The sequence below is a fragment of the Mastigoproctus giganteus genome, chromosome 5 (assembly GCF_048544385.1).
Source record: "Mastigoproctus giganteus isolate SK-2022 chromosome 5, ASM4854438v1, whole genome shotgun sequence".
Classification (NCBI taxonomy): Eukaryota; Metazoa; Arthropoda; class Arachnida; order Uropygi; family Thelyphonidae; genus Mastigoproctus; species Mastigoproctus giganteus.
This window is the reverse complement of record NC_143579.1, coordinates 210,103,399-210,120,026: the sequence shown is the minus strand read 5'-3', so window position 1 is coordinate 210,120,026 and position 16,628 is coordinate 210,103,399. Positions and strand designations below refer to the sequence as shown.

Below are 16,628 nucleotides of genomic sequence, written 5' to 3'. Positions count from 1 at the left end.
CATTAGTCAAAACCTATAACATAAATGAGTATAATACTATAGGATATATACCTAATATTATAGTCAATGCAGTAATACTGAAATTAAATCAAAATTTATATGCTTTATTTGTGGTTGATTTAGATCAGAGAGAGATCATTCTAGTCTCACTCAAGACCCAAGGCAAAGTATTTCACCTTGTGGTTTGGGTTTATGTTCAACTTAGAAACAAATACCTGCCTAAGTTGCTAATACCTTTCAAAAATGTATTGCTCAATCAGAAAAGGCTTTGCCATACATATTAAAAATCTGAGACACTGATAAGATAGTTGTTTTGAAACTTACTGGCTTCTCATCAGCTGGCAGGATGGTCTCCATTAGCAAATATATGCAGAACTATGAATAAAGTATATTGTCTTAGTGAAGAAGCAAAATTTCTATTTAAAAATATAACCATAACAAATGCTACATGTGCCTTCTAGATGTTAATCTAGAATTTCAATACACATTAGCAACTTATGCAGAAATGTAGTAGTAGTGGCATGTGATGCACGAAAGCAAGTGTATGAGCTTATGCAGCATCAGCCAAAAAAAAAAAAAAAAAAAAAAAAAATCACACCATTCCCTCCAAATGCCTGTCCAGTTCCTCCTTAAATTTATTCAACCTATCAACTTCCACAACAACAGATGGAAGTTTGTTCCAGCAATTAACCACCCGCTGGCTAAAGGAAAATTTCCGCACATCTATTCTACATCTGTCCTTTCTTAATTTGAATTTATGCCCCCTTAGGTTTGTAATCTGAACAAGTGGAAGGATCCCATCAGAATTCAGCATGCTCAACCCATTCAAGGCCTTATACACCTCAATCAGATCACCGTGCAGGTGCCTAGTCTCCAGCCACTGCAATTTGCAGAACCTAAGCCTCTCTTGGTAAGAGGATCCCTTCATTCCCCTCACCAATCTTGTTGCCCTTCTCTGTACACACTCAAGTAAATCTACATCCTTCCTAAAATGAGGCCTCCAGACCTGTATGCAGTACTCAAGGTGTGGCCTGACCATTGCCTTATACAGAGGGATAATCACCCTTTTCCCTGCTAGCAAAATTCCTATATATCATTGACAAAACCCCATGACCTGCCCTGGCAGCCTGTCTGCATTGCTCAGAAAACTTCATATCTGCCTGCACAATTACTCCCAGGTCTTTTTCATTTTCTACCACCTTAAGTGTAGTACCACACAGTTGGTACGTTTCTCTGGGGTTACTTCTACCCTATGCAGTACTTTGCATTTGTCAAGGTTAAACTTCAGTTGCCACTTCTTAGCCCATCTGCCCAAATTATCTAGATCCTGTTGCAGTAGCACACTGCCATTACTGTCATTAACAACCCTGCCAACCTTTGTATCATCTGCAAACTTCGACATTAAGCCTGATATACCTTCATCAATATCATTGATAAATATACAAACAACAGTGGACCCAACACCGAACCCTGTGGAACTCCACTAATAACATTAGTCCACGAAGAGCAGCACCCATTGATTACCACCCTCTGTCTTCTCCCACTTAACCATCCTTTTATCCATTGTAGCAACTTACCCTTAATACCATTCTGCTCCAATTTGTACAATAGTGTTTCATGAGCAACAGTGTCAAAAGCTTTCCTGAAATCCAAATATATGATATCAAAATTATTTTTTGCATCCAGTTCCTTTGTAACCACATCATAATATCCTATCAAATTTGTCAGACAAGACTTTCCCTTAACAAACCCATGTTGTTATTCAGACATGCTGTGTCTGAATTATTGCCAGTCTTGTCTAGATGATCCTGCAATGCATCTTTAACCAGTGACTCCATTATTTTATCTGGAACAGAAGTTAAACTAACTGGTCTGTAATTACTCATGTCACCCTTCGATCCCCCTTTGTGAATTGGGGATACATTTGCACATCTCCAGCCCGTGGGAACCTCCCCTGAGTCCAAGGATGCTCTCATAATTATGGCTAAGGGTTTGCCGCCCCTTTTAATGTAACTGGATAGATCCCATCCACCCCAGGTGCTTTTCTTATGTTTAACTTCAACAATTTCTTCTCCACTTTGCTCTCAGTTATTACAAAATCATTAAGTATCCTGCTACAATTTGATAACCTTCTGCCATTTTTAAACCTTAATAATTCCTCATGTGTGAATGTAGATGCAAAATACTCGTTCAGTTTGTTTGCTATCTGAGCAGGATCATCAACAGTCGAACCATCGATGTCAAGTGGACCAATCAGATTCATCCCCTTCCTTTTAGAGTTTATATAAGTAAAGAAATCCTTGCTGTTTTTCTTAGCATCTTTTGCCAAGGATTTCTCGTAATCTGCCTTCGCCTGCCTAACCTCCTTTGTGACCTGATTACAGACTATAATGTGGATAATGGTATAAAGTTAAATATAAACCCAAGCTATAAACTTAAATATTCGGCTCTTCTGTTTTCAGTAAGAGCACAAAGTCTCTCCATGATCAAAACTGAACACATGTAAAGCATAAGAATTTTGATTTGATAAATATGTTGTCATTTAGCCAAGGGCCTTGACCTCATTGGAATTTAGCATAATTAGTGGGAGTTTTAGAATCAGTCACTGTGGTTTTAGGTATGGAGTAAAGAGTTGATCTCAAGTATGTTTAATTAATCTCTTTAATTTGTTAGATAATTTGTATTTAAAATTCATTAAATTTATTTGTTTATTCAATCCTTAACATAATTTTAATCTGTTCTTAAATTAATATTGTCCCCTTTATTTTAGCCATTTTTATTGTTCTGATGATGGAATACTTGCTGGATCTCAAAGCATCACCTGTTATCAAATTTAGTGCAATTTGCTGCCTGTAGTGAGTTATAAGTACTGTACTTAATAAAGTAAATTCTGAAAATTATTCATGTTGTATAAAAAAGCAATATGCTATTAAATCAGAGCAAACACAAAACAAAAAAAAATGATTCTAGAGTAAATAAAAAACATAAAACCTAAATTAATATACTTTCCATTAAGGAATATAATGGTTTATGTAGAGGCAACTATTCTCTTTTTCTTTCTCTCTCTCTCATGCAAACATATGCTACACTATATTGCTAAAAGCATTCAGATACCCTTCTTTGGGTTTTCCAGAAAATACTGCCATACTTAGAAATAGGTATAAAAGGAAAAACACACCAGAAATAAATATATCAACAAAACACTGTAGATGGAGTGGGAGTGATCATAGGGTATCATATATTAGCAATCGATTGCAGCAAAACTGTAATGCTCTCTCTCAACAGTCGCTGACATAATCATCTAATTGGAACTTCATTTCCATTTGAGGGAAACATGGTGCTACTTTAGCCATAGAAAGTTTGGTTAGATTACAGAAATTAATGGAAAGAGACAGGAGGGCACACAGAAGAGTGGTATGTAGATACTATTGATCCTCATTGAATACTGTAAATTCAAGAGTTCAGGGAGGTCACAGGAACTGATATTAGTAAGGATGATATATATAGGGAGCTGTATTGCATTGGATTTTATGGAAGGGATGCAGCATACACGAAAAATGTTAGAACATGCAATGTATAGTGCCAACTTACCTGATGTACAACCCATCATAATTGGTCCCTGGAACGTTGGAAGGCTGTGTTAGGAACCAGTGTACATAGTTTCTGATATGATCATGTTTGGGTCTGGTGAGTGCTCAGAGAACATTATTTACTACAACGTGTCTTCCCAAATGTGAAGATGCTATCACCTTTGGAGTTGTTTCTTGTAGTTTGGGTAGCCATTCCTGGAACAACGAATACCATGCAGTAACACAGGCATTCTGGACAATTTCACTTTTCCTACACTACACTGTGGCAACAGTATGATGGGGACTTTTTTTTGTTTCAGCAGGGCAATGCACCATGCCATACTGCACAGCTTGTAGTGACTTGGTTTGAAGACTTTCAATGGGCTGCCCAGTGTTCTGACCGTATCCCTGATAAACACCTTTGAAATGAACTAGAATACTGGCTTTTAGCTACACCAATGTGCACACAATTAATAGCTGGATTCCCCACTATGGAGGAATAGACCAAAAATGTTGTCTTCCTGTTATGAAAAATTGGATCAGATGAGAATATAATGTGTAATTAAGGTGAAAGGTGGGCCAGTATTGTAATGTAGCACTATATTTGATAACAGGTGATTCTTCAAGATCTTTTTATTATTCTGATGATAATATCCAGCAAGTTATCCCATCATCAAAACAATAAAATGGCTAAAATAAAGTTGAAGGGAACAACATTAATTTAAGAACAGATGAACATTATATTAAAACTGAATAATTTAATGAATTTAAATATAAATTATCTGACAAATTGAAGAGATTAATTAAATATACCTGAGATCAACTCCTTACTCCATACCTAAGACCACTGTGACTGATTCTAAAACTGTCACTAATTATGCTAAATTCCTATGCCTTGCTTGCATTCAATTTTGATCATGGAGAGGTGCTGTGCTCTCACTGAAGATGATAATTATGAAAATTGTATCAATAAAAGGTTCTCTGAAACATGAAATGCATCTAGTTCCTTTTTACCATGTAGTATATGTATATATTTGTGTACGTTGTTGTTCAAAGACTTTAGATGCATCAGTGACTTAGACCATACTGTGCTCTGTCCATACAAGTGTGTGTGTTTGTGGGATGAAAAACAAAAAATAACTTAGGGAAGGCCATCCTCCTTCTGCCTGAGATTGACCAGCTACAGCCCAAATTGAAAAGGCCTTTAGAAATTCCTCCAGGCTACAACAGAACTCAAATCTAGACCTCTTCAAATGTGTGACAAATGGTGAGGACATTTGTTTATGTAGTACAGGGTGTGGACAAATAAAACCTGATATGAAATTTACTGATTTTTCCTAAATTTTCCTGATATGAAATGACATAAGATTCAAATAAATCTTGAACTATCTTAAGAGGAATATTGGAATATTTCAAGGTCCCTGAGTTATGAAGGTGGAGGAAATTTGCTTCTCACTCTCTCTTCTGCAAACATGCCCACAGTGGCTCAATAACATTTAAAATTGGTGATTGTGCAAGCCATGGGAGATGCTTAGCCTGTTTCATGCTCCTTAAACCAAGATTAGACACATCTTGCTGTGTGTATCAGAGCATTATCATCTTGAAACATGGCATCATTTGTGGGAAATAATGTTTGCACCTGGTCATTCAGAATATCAAGGTGATCAGTAGCAGTAATTCACCCGATCAGGGCGATGACAGGCTCTAAAGAATACCAAGATATTGCTGTCCAAACCATTGTTAATTCTCCTCAATAACAATGCGAACAGCTAATGCAGTAGACATAGTGGTAACACATTCTGTAGTTAACTGATATGCTCTTTAATCGTGTAATGCACATATACAACTGTATTCAAAATAAAACACATGCAAATTCACTTTAGTGCTTCCTTAAGATGGGGATTGCATTTTAAATGAATTATGCTGTATAATATAAATCATATGCAATAAAAATTTAGGAATGTTGGACAGACAACTTATGTGATCAAGACCTCCTAATATTCATAAATCGGACAGATGCTATATTATTGTGATTTTCTCTTGTAGAGAATCTGAGTCCTCATTTTCAATTTAAATCAATGTTTTAACCAAATCAAAAATAAAGTACTAAATATAATAAATGGGATCTTAAGATTAAATTTTAAGTCAGGAAATCTCTTACCTGAGATATTTTCCAGGAATAACTGCATCTACTTAAGACTAAATCCATGCATGACAAGATGCATGGATTTAGGGTAAAAGCTTATTCTTATTCCTTTGACTTGTTGCAAGTTTTTCCCTTCCTTTAAGCAGGTCTATGAAACAATTTTCATCTATTCTGATTACGTCTTAAGTAGATGCAGTTATTCCTGGAAAATATCTCAGGTAAGAGATTTCCTGACTTAAAATTTAATCTTAAGATCCCATTTATTATATTTAGTACTTTATTTTTGATTTGGTTAAAACATTGATTTAAATTGAAAATGAGAACTCAGATTCTCTACAAGAGAAAATCACAATAGTATAGCATCTGTCCAATTTTATGAATATTAGCAGGTCTCGAACACATGAGTTGTCTGTCCAACATGTATAGTAAAGTTTCAAGACAACAGGATTCCCATAATGTTTTTATACAATAAAAATTTAGGGCTGAAAGCCTAGTACTATGGAAAACTTACTAGACATACAAGTTAATACATTGCATCATGTCTGTAAAGCTGCCATATAAGTCAACTGAAGTTGATTACAAGGCATCATTTTATTTATATCTCTTATTGTGAATGCCTTCACAATGATTTGCTTGTTCATTATACTTTGAATAAGTAATGCTTCCCCAATAGAGAAGACTATTGTTACTTAACTTATTGATACCTATTCTCAGTGGTATCTACCGAGAATAAGTAACAATAGTCTTCTCTATTGGGGAAGCATTACTTATTCAAAATATAACAAACAGGCAACTCGTTGTGAAGGCATTCATAATACAAGATGTAAATAAAACAATGTCATATAATCAACTTTAGTTGTCTTACTATGTACAGATTTGATGCAATGCATGAACTTCTATGTCTATAAATCATATTTTATTTATTCTCTAAACTAGCTATGGAATGTAGAATTATGGATGAACAGACATCCAAACCTTGCTTGGATACTTGCAACCGAGTACATATTTTTCAGTGAAAAAAATCCAAGAATTCACAGGTTTAGAAACAAATGTATCATAAATGTAGAAAACGATAAGAGGATGACAAATCTCTTCTGAAAATGCAATAATAAATGTCCCAAAAATATTTTACATTTTATATAGCATTTTACCTGGAAAGCTACATCAGTGGTTAGCAACTTTTTTTGCAGGTTAACATATTAGCCTTTCACTTTAAGAAGAAGTGAAAAGGTAATATGTTCTTAAGAGTGTACACTTTAAGCATAGCCAGCAGTGTATTAGTATTATTTTTTTAAATTTAACTAGAGTCATCAAAATTGTGGTGGTTATGGTACTTACTGACCTAATGTATTTGGTTTTTTTTAATGGAATCAAATGATTTTCCAAACTCGTGAGTCTAAAGAAAATGTTTACAGTATTTTAAGTGAAAAAAACCTATAAGGGGCATAAGCTTCTAACCACTGGGCCCAATTATTATATCAGTTAAAATTTGTGAAAGACCTAGGAGGACATGGATGGATGGAATACAGGAGTGCATGACAGCCTGAGGTTTAACCGACCAGGACACCTTGAACCACACTTTATGGCGGGAAAAAATAACTTGTAGGCTGAGGAAACCCATTGTAAATAGAAACACCCCTCTTGAAGAAGAAGAAGAAGAAGAAGCAGAAAATTTGTTAAAAAAATAATAAAATAAACTCATCAGAGAAATATTTGCTACACCAATTTACAGAATATATCAACAAAAATTTCATAATGACATTCATTAAATTCAAATATATACCCAAATAGAATTTGAAAGTGACTTTCCAAAAACATGCTTAGAAACCACCCAAATGATCTGCCTAACCAGAGGATCTAGAAGAATATGTTTAAAGTACTTTAAGTGAAAAATACCAATAATGATTTCTACCTAATAAGGGAGTAATCATTATTAATAATAAGGTAATTACAAATAATTACCTAACAAGGTAATTACTTTGTAACTTTGTAACTTCCACTGATTCTTGAATGCAGCTACAGTGTTTTCACCTGATACATAAATCCCTTATATGCACAAGAGAAAGTTTCTTTTTACTGATTGTCAAACATGCAATTTATTTTTCTGTATAAAACGAATAAATTGCTAATTCTTTAAAAAATATATATAAATATATATATATACATACACACATAAGACTGACTGAAATAATTAAATATATATTTGATTTTGCTTAAACTTTAATCAATAGAAGAAAGCATACCTGTTTGTATTGGACTAAAATAAGGACTTGGCTTTGATAAGACCTATAATTAAAAATTTTAAGGTTGAGTAATAATTTAGTAATAAGTTGTAACATATTACTTATTAGATATTATGAAATAATACATTTCCTGTACATATGTATGTGTAAAAATGCCATTCAGTTTTCTTTCCCTATTATCACCATTAACAGCACAGTTAAAATAAGTATACTGTATATTATTAATACATTTTAAAATATATAATAATGCAATATAATATATATTACAAACAAAACTAGGCTAATCCTACTTACAATGTATGGAGGAATATATTTGTAGTGTAGTTTGTTTTTGGTGTCATTCCATAAGGCATGACACCAGAAAAATAATCAACTGCACTATATATGCTGTGTTTCAAAATTGCACCGAACAAATGTAGCAACATATTTTCCAAGATATTAAACATCAATCATAAATTAAAAAACATAAAAGGAAATTTAAATAAACCAATAATCTAATGCAGCTGTTCTGATGCAGTCTTGCTTATTAACAGGTGATAGAATATTTGCTGATGCTATTAAGGCAGTGTTAGATAGCTCAGAAAATTGCTAGTTTGGGGGATACACAGACTAATAATTTAACAGCAGTCATAAGCAGAGGTGAAATTGATTCTTATACTGCTTTTAATGGGACATGCAGCAACTCAGAAGTGAAGGTATGAAGGATTAATTACAAGGCCTACTGGGGATCCTCATGGGACAAGCAAATACATGGATTGTATTAAGGTTACTAAGAGCAAATTTGATTTGAAGTACTGGTTAAGTCATATGCAAAAATTGTAGGGATGCTGGAAATATGGTGAGTACAATGTGTACAGATAGGACAGACAATATTGGAGGGGGGGGAAAGAAAGAATAATACTCTTGAATAATCATATAAAATCTAATGTAGTGCATCCAGTTCATGTGGGTAGCTAGTGTAATTTCGAGGCAGTTTGGTGTGACACGGAAAACAAAAATAAGAGTAGGAAAACATTATAGGCTAAATGACTGTAATCAACAACTATACAGTCAAATAGAATAGGCCAGTAAATAAAAATGTCTCAATGGGGGATTGTAACTTGTGGGTTAATTAGCATTAGTAGAGGCATACGATGCAAGAAAGCAGGCTTATGCAGCATCAGCCAAAAAAAAAAAAAAAAATTGCTCCCATTTCACCCCTCCATTCGTTCCAAATACCTGTCCAGCTCAGCCTTAAATTTATTTAGGCTATCAATTTCCACAACAAAACATGAAAGTCTGTTCCACCAATCAACTACCTGCTGGTTAAAGGCAAACTTCCGCACATCTATCCTACAACTGTCTTTCCTCAATTTGAATTTATGCCCTCTCAGGTGATTATTCTGAGCAAGAGGAAGAATCCCATCAGCATTGCATGCTCAAACCATTCAAGGCTTTATACACCTTAATCAGATCACATTGCAGGTGTCTAGTCTCCAAACACTGTAATCTGCAAAGCTTAAGCCTTTCTTTGTAAGAGCAACCCTTCACTCCATTCACTAATCTTGTTGCCCTTCTCTGTACTCATTCCAACAGCTCTACATCCTTCTTGAAATGAGGCCTCCAGACCTGTATATAGTACTCAAGGTGTGGCCTGACCATCGCCTTATACAAGGGGATAATCACCTCCTTATCCCTACTAGAAAAATTCCTATATATCATTGACAAGACACCATGAGACCGTCTGCACTGCCAGGAAAACTTCATATCTGCCTGCACAATTACCCCCAGGTCCTTTTCATTCTCTACCACTGTCAGTGTAATACCACCGAGTTGATACGTTACTCTGAGGTTACTGCTTCCCATATGTAGTATTTTACATTTGTCAATGTTAAACTTCATTTGCCACCTCTCAGCCCATCTACTCAACTTTTCTAGATCCTGTTGCAGCAGCGTACTCTGTGTCATTAACAACCCTGCCAACCTTCGTATTGTCTGCAAACTTGGACATCAAGCCTTATATACCATCATCAATATCATTTATAAATACAGAAAACAACAATGGACCCAACACTGAACCCTGAGGGACTCCACTAATAACATTAGTCCACGAAGAGCAGTGTCCATTGATTGTCACTCAACGATCCCTTTATCCATAGCAGCAATTTGCCTCCAATGCCGCACTGCTCCAATTTGTGCAGCAGTCTTCCATGTGCAACAGTATCAAAAGCCTTTCTAAGATCCAAATATATGATATTAAAGTTATTCCCTGCATCCAGTTGCTTTGTGACCACATCATAGTATCCAATCAAATTGGTCAGACAAGACTTCCCCTTAAAAAACCCATGCTGTATCCGAGTTATAACTGAAGTTTTGTCTAGATGATCCTGCAGTGCTTCTTTAACCAGTGCCTCCATTAATTTACCTGGAACAGAAGTTAAACTAACAGGTCTATAATTATTTGTGTTGCCCTTTGACCCTCCTTTGTGAATTGGGGTCACATTTGCACATTTCCAGTCCATGGGTATCTCCCCTGAGTCCAAGGAAGCTCTCGTGATTATGGCTAAGGGTTTGCTTACTTCCTTACCCAGATAGTACCAGAACTCTTCTGCATTTATTAGATGAGTGCTTTCTACATCAGCATATTATATAGGCAACAAAAAAAAGCAATACTCTTCATCTGGTTATCAGCAGTGACTCTTTATACATTAACCATCTACATACAACGGAAGTATTATGTAGCAGTGATCATAATCTATTGATGTGGGATTTACTTAAAGACATAACTGTTTTCAAGGGTAAAGAGAAGGAATTTTGCTTTTGTAATAGTGACTACAATGATCTTAAACAGTTCTTAAAAAAGTGTTTTTATTGGCATTAACTGATGACATTAATAACTGCAAACTCTAAATGTGAAGCATTATGAAGAATAATAGAAATCATAAGGAGGATTTAAATTTAAAGATGGTTGCAAAACAGACAGGCTTTCTGCCAGAGATCCAAATATATAATTGCTGGACCAAATTACTTCTATCTAGTGCTGTGAGTAGTTTGAATAAATTTAAGGAAGCATTTGAAAAATTGTTAGAAGGGATATACAGAAGAGGATGGGCAGGTTTTATTTTGCTGATGCTGTTTTAGCTTTCTTCCTTGCATCATTTGCCACTACTGATACTGATTCTAGAATGGAGAGACTGTACAAGGCTGAAGGGGGAAAAAGTTTTCCTGGTGTGGGGTACACTTGAAGATATGAAAGAATATTTGTTGATGCTGTAAAGAAAGTGTTTATTATTATTTTTATCGAAACTGTTATCTTGAGATGGGAGGGGGATCATTAATGACAAAGATTAGGGTCTGCTATTTCAGTAGGTTACAGATAAATCATTTGGACAGTCTCAAAACTGGCAGCTGAAGTACAACATTGGAAAATGCAAGCTTTTGTATTTGGGGTAGTGGTACTCCTAGGATAACATGCTACTCAGATAGCAACAACTCAATGTGGTTGATAATGAAAAAAAGACAGGAGTAATTATACAGTTTGATATGAAGTTATCTGGTCGGCGTAGACTGCTCATAGTGGTCCGTTGATGATATACAAGAACTTTGCCACTAGAGACAAAAGAGGTGATTCTGCATGAGAGTGTAATTGTTTCACCACTTGTCGCTCATTTGGAGAGGTCTGGATTAAGTTCTGTCATAGGTTACAGGAATTTCTAAATGCTTCTTCAATCAGGGCTGTAGTTAGCCAATTTCAGGTGAAGGTGGTGAAGGAAGTAGGGTCCTCCTGTGAGTTATTCCAGGTTTTTCAGCCCACACAACACGCAAATTGGCCTGCGAACATTCATTTGTACAGATATAATATGTGATGGTGCAATATACCAATAAGTTGCTGATGTGCCCAAAACCAAACAATAACAGCAAGGTTAATTTATATTTTAATTGTCCAGCAATTTTATTCTTTACCATTTTACCATGATGAGGAAGCTAGAGATGTCTGAAAGATCTGGCAGCCACGAAATCATCACAGCACAACAGAATGCTGATGGTGATGTTGGGACTGGCAGGGGAGATGTCAAGGCTATCCAGGTCGTCAAATTGCAAAATCCCTGTTGTGGAATCGAGACATGGAACTTATGAACAATATGGAAAGCTGGAGAGTGTCAAAAGAGAAATGCACAGGAATAGTATTGATGTGCTTGGAGTGGTGGAGACAAGATGGAGTGAAGTGGATGAATTTGAAAGTGGAGACTATAAAGTTGAGCACTCTGGAAGTAGTGGCAGACGGGGGTTGTGGCAATAATTCTGACAACAAGATTCATGAGAGCACTAGTAGATGTGGAATCATTGGGACATAGATTTATCATGGTCAGATTTGCGGCAAATCCAGTTGACATGGTAATTATACAAGTTTATATGCCAACCTCAAATAGTGCTGACGAATTAGTTGAGGAGACATGAACAGTTGGAGGAATTAATATGGAAAACAGATCAAGAGACAACATGATAATTATGGACGATTGGAATGCAGTGGTTGGAGAGAGAAGAGAAGAAAAGACTGTTGGGAATTTTGGTCTGGGTATAAGAAACACAAGAGGTCAACACTTACTGGAGTTTTGTATAGAAGAGAGTCTAATGGTAGCAAATATGTGGTTTAAAGCACTACTCCACAGAAGATATACAAGGAAGAATCCTGGCGACTCACGAAGGTACCAAATTGATTACATCTTAGTTAAACAGAGACACCGTAACCAAATGAAGAAAGCAATGTCCTATCTGGGAGTGGACAGAGATTCAGATCACTCACTCATGAAGATGAATGTGGAACTAAAATTGAAGCGCTTGAATAAAAGGAAATCATTCATGAGATTGAATGTTGAGAAATTTAGACAGGAGAGTGCAAAAAATGTTTTTCAAGATCTGACCAATGTTATCACTGCTGAGCAGACTACAAACGATCTAGAGCAAAACTGGTCTTTAATCAAGGAGATGACTTGTAAAGCTGCATTGGTGGCTCATGGTAACAGTGAAAAAATTAGGAGGAAGCCTTGGATCACAGATATTTTACTGCAGAAAATGGATGAGAAGAGGAGACTGAAAGGCCAAAAAAATGATGATGATCAAAGGAACTATCATAGATTGAAGAACGAAATTGATAGGGAATGTAGGAAGGCTATAGAACACTGGTGGGCAGAGAACTGTCAAGAGATTGAAACACTCAAACAACAAGGTTGGGTGAACTTGGAGCATAGAAAAATCAGAGAATTAACAAGAAAGAGCAGCAGAATCCAAATGAGAGCAATGTGGGATGAAAAGGAAATGATAGTACTGAACTTCGAAGAACAAAAGAAAAGATGGAGGAGATATGTTGAAGAACTTTATGATGATTCAAGCACGTACACACGGAGGAGGAGGAAATATCTAAAGATGAATTCAACACAGCCTTAAAGTCCCTTAGCAATAACAAAGAACCAGGAATTGACAACATACCTGCAGAACTTTTAAAATACAGTGGAGAAAATCTGAAGAAAGCCTTATTTGAACTGATAAAGATGATATACAGGGATGAGCATTGGCTGGAAGATTGCACATCAATCATAATCCTTGCACCCAAGAAGATGTCACCAACAGTATGCCAAGACTACAGAAGTATAAGTCTTATTACCCATGCATCCAAGATTCTGCTGAAAGTTATCAAAGTTCGTATGGAGAGTCATATAGAACAATTTCTGGATGACTCACAGAAGCAGATCGACAAGAGATGCTACTGGAACATTGAGAGTGTTAGGTGAGAAAATGTATAATATGGGAAGAAACTTCTGTGTGTTTTGTGGATTATGAGCAGGCATTTGATAGAATAATCTGGAGAGAACTGTTCCCATTGCTTGAGAAAATCGGATGCAAGAAGATTATTGAACTGATCTATGACTTATATAGAAGACAAAATGTGGTGATAAGAGTGGGGGGGGGGGGGACTGACAGAAAAAGCAAAAGTTAAAAAGGGAGTAAGACAGGGATGCTTATTTTCACCTGGTTTGTTCAATTTTGCTGAAGTGATAATAAAGGAGGCACTTGGGAATAAGAAGTGGAGATTAAAATAGGTGAAAAGTACGTATAGGCTATTAAGTTTGCAGACGATTAGGCCATATTAGCAGGTTGCCCTGCTATGCTGCAAAAAATGATCAAAAGACTAAATAAGAAAGTGCTGAAGTACAGAATGAAGATAAACGTTATGAAAACTAAGGAAATGATGATTGGTAAAAGGTTAATTCCCTTCCGAATTGAGATTGATGGAGTAAGAATAGAACAGGTAGAGCACTTCAGGTATCTGGTACAGTTATTTGCACAGGACATTTCTTTTTTTTTTTTTTTTTTTCTTGTTAGTTGTTGGCTTTTGATTGATTTGGTAGTTGTTGGCGCATCGGCTTCTGTGGCCATATTGCACCTCCCAAGGTTTTTGCAGTACTTTGATCCAAGCCCGAGGCGGGAATCGAACCCGCGACCTTTGGGTTGCCGGGCAGGTACTTTACCCACTCGGCTAGCCCGGTCGGCTTTAGTTGTTGGCACATCAGCTTCTATGGCCATAATGCACCTCCCAAAGTTTTTGCATTTTACAGTGATCCAAGTCCGAGGAGGGATTCGAACCTGCAACCTTTAGGTTACCAGGCAGGCACTTGACCCACCTGGCTAGCCCGGTCAGCAGGACATTTCATGTCAAACTGAAATTCAATCCAGAATTGCAATGACAAAACAGTCTTTCAAGAATAAACTGTCCTTCGTTACACAGAAGATATCACAAGAAATTAGGAAGAAGATAATAAAGACATATCTGGTCAGTGGTACTATATGCAGCAGAGTCATGGATTCTAACAAAAAGAGACTTGAGGCCTTTGAGATGTGGTGCTGGCACAGGATGAAAAAATTAAATGGACTGCAAAAGTGTCAAATGTAGAAGTGTTAAGATGTGTCCAAGAACAAAGGAAAATTTTAGATAGAATAAGATCAACTAGACTAAAATAGGTGGGCCACATGATTCGACATGGTGGTTTCATGCAGATGCAATGGAGGGGACTGTGGAGGAAAAACACCCTAAGGATAGACCAAAAAAGACCTTCATCAGGATGTTGCTGGATGAAGCAGGACTTCAACAATTTGAGGAACTAAAACAAATGGCAAAGGAGAGACAAAGATGGCAACAGCTCATCAGAGGAACTGACCAGTCAGAAGACTGAATTACTGATGGATACCATTTTAACCGAACAATGAATTTATTTTATATTTTTTTCTGTCTTCATTGTACAGTATTTTTGCGTCTTTCTTTAAGAAATAAAATTTTTCACATTTGGACTGTATCATCAAAAAAAATGCAACACCATTTGCTTCATCCGAAAGCAGTGGTTGTCCTAGGATTTTCTAAAGATGAGGGATATATATCACAGATTGCACACTAAAGTAATGTGCAATTTGTGATATTTAGAAATGCATAAATAAATAAATATAAACGGTATTAATGCTGGTAGCTGGAATACATGTGGTGACTTATAGTAAACCAAATATCTCAGCAAACCTTAAAAAAATCACAGACTCCACTGGCAAGACACTAGCTAGCTCTGTCACCAGATGACTCTCAAAACCCCAGATCTGGTATCAAATTAGCAATCCTATTCTTTTCTTTTCTGGAATCAAGCAGATTCTGGCACTACAGGTAAGTAAGAGAGAATTCTAACTAATTTTAATGTAATGGTTTTTTGTCTTTTTTCTGAAGTACATTATCTTGCCTAGAAAAATTTCTTCAAATTTTGGGAAATAGCTGAGCTTTAATTGTCATGCAGCAATAGAGAAATTTTATTAGGAACATTATTTTTATTGGAAGGGTAGGATGTATCCCCTTGAACTCCTATTTGGAATTGCTACTGCCTCTGAAGACTTTTTATAGTTTGTGGTTGAGCAACCTGCCATAAATCTGTGTTGTTCCTCTTGGAACAGTAGTGAAGAAAGTGAGCCAGTTTTGTATGCACCTCAAATGGCTTGGAATGGGCAATAACTCCCTGGATGCCTTAAGTTTTCAAAACAAATAGAATGATGGAATCCTTAAAGAAATATGGACAGCTCCCACAGGCAGGATGAAACTGAAAATATGCAGTTGGTAACCTTCAGTTGAAGAAAACATTTATTAATTAAAGGAACAATTACATTTCAATACAGATATTGGAATAATTTGATAAAAAAATACTTCATTATATTATATTTTTCTGTTTTAAAGAAGCTATGTTCCCTCCAGTGATGGTGACAGGCTTTAGCTTTTGCTCACTCTAGATGTGTCATTGTTTTCCACAGGCCAACCTAAAATTACTAATATTGTTTTTAATTGAATAACATCAAAAAAGGCAAATCCTTCAGGCTGTTTCAGATCTTACTGGACCTTCATCATATAGTTACTATATCTAAAATGAGTGGTCAAGTAGTGTGGAAAAACTTCTGCTTCAAAACATAATGAGTTACATCAATGTTGTAAATGTCACTGAAGGATATATGGCTTCCCCAAGATAGAAAAATATAATGCAGTGGAGTTTTTTTTATTTTTTTATTATCAGACTAAAAGGTAAACATTAGAGAATGGAACAGGGATTCCATATGAACTAAAGCCAAAAAGCATGATATAGCCATGGTTTACAATTTTAAGATAATAGAAGG

The 16,628-nt window shown here is 35.9% G+C and overlaps 1 protein-coding gene across 1 annotated transcript in view; it reads right to left on the bottom strand.

Annotated features, from left to right (window-relative positions):
* The window catches only part of LOC150086058 (tyrosine-protein phosphatase 69D-like), a 495,496-nt gene that overhangs the window by 100,883 nt on the left and 377,985 nt on the right, over nucleotides 1-16,628 (bottom strand). Inside the window, exon 12 of the mRNA XM_090374352.1 lies at nucleotides 7,959-8,001. Coding sequence (XP_090230478.1) covers nucleotides 7,959-8,001 — 43 coding nt within the window. The remainder of the gene's footprint in view (nucleotides 1-7,958; nucleotides 8,002-16,628) is intronic.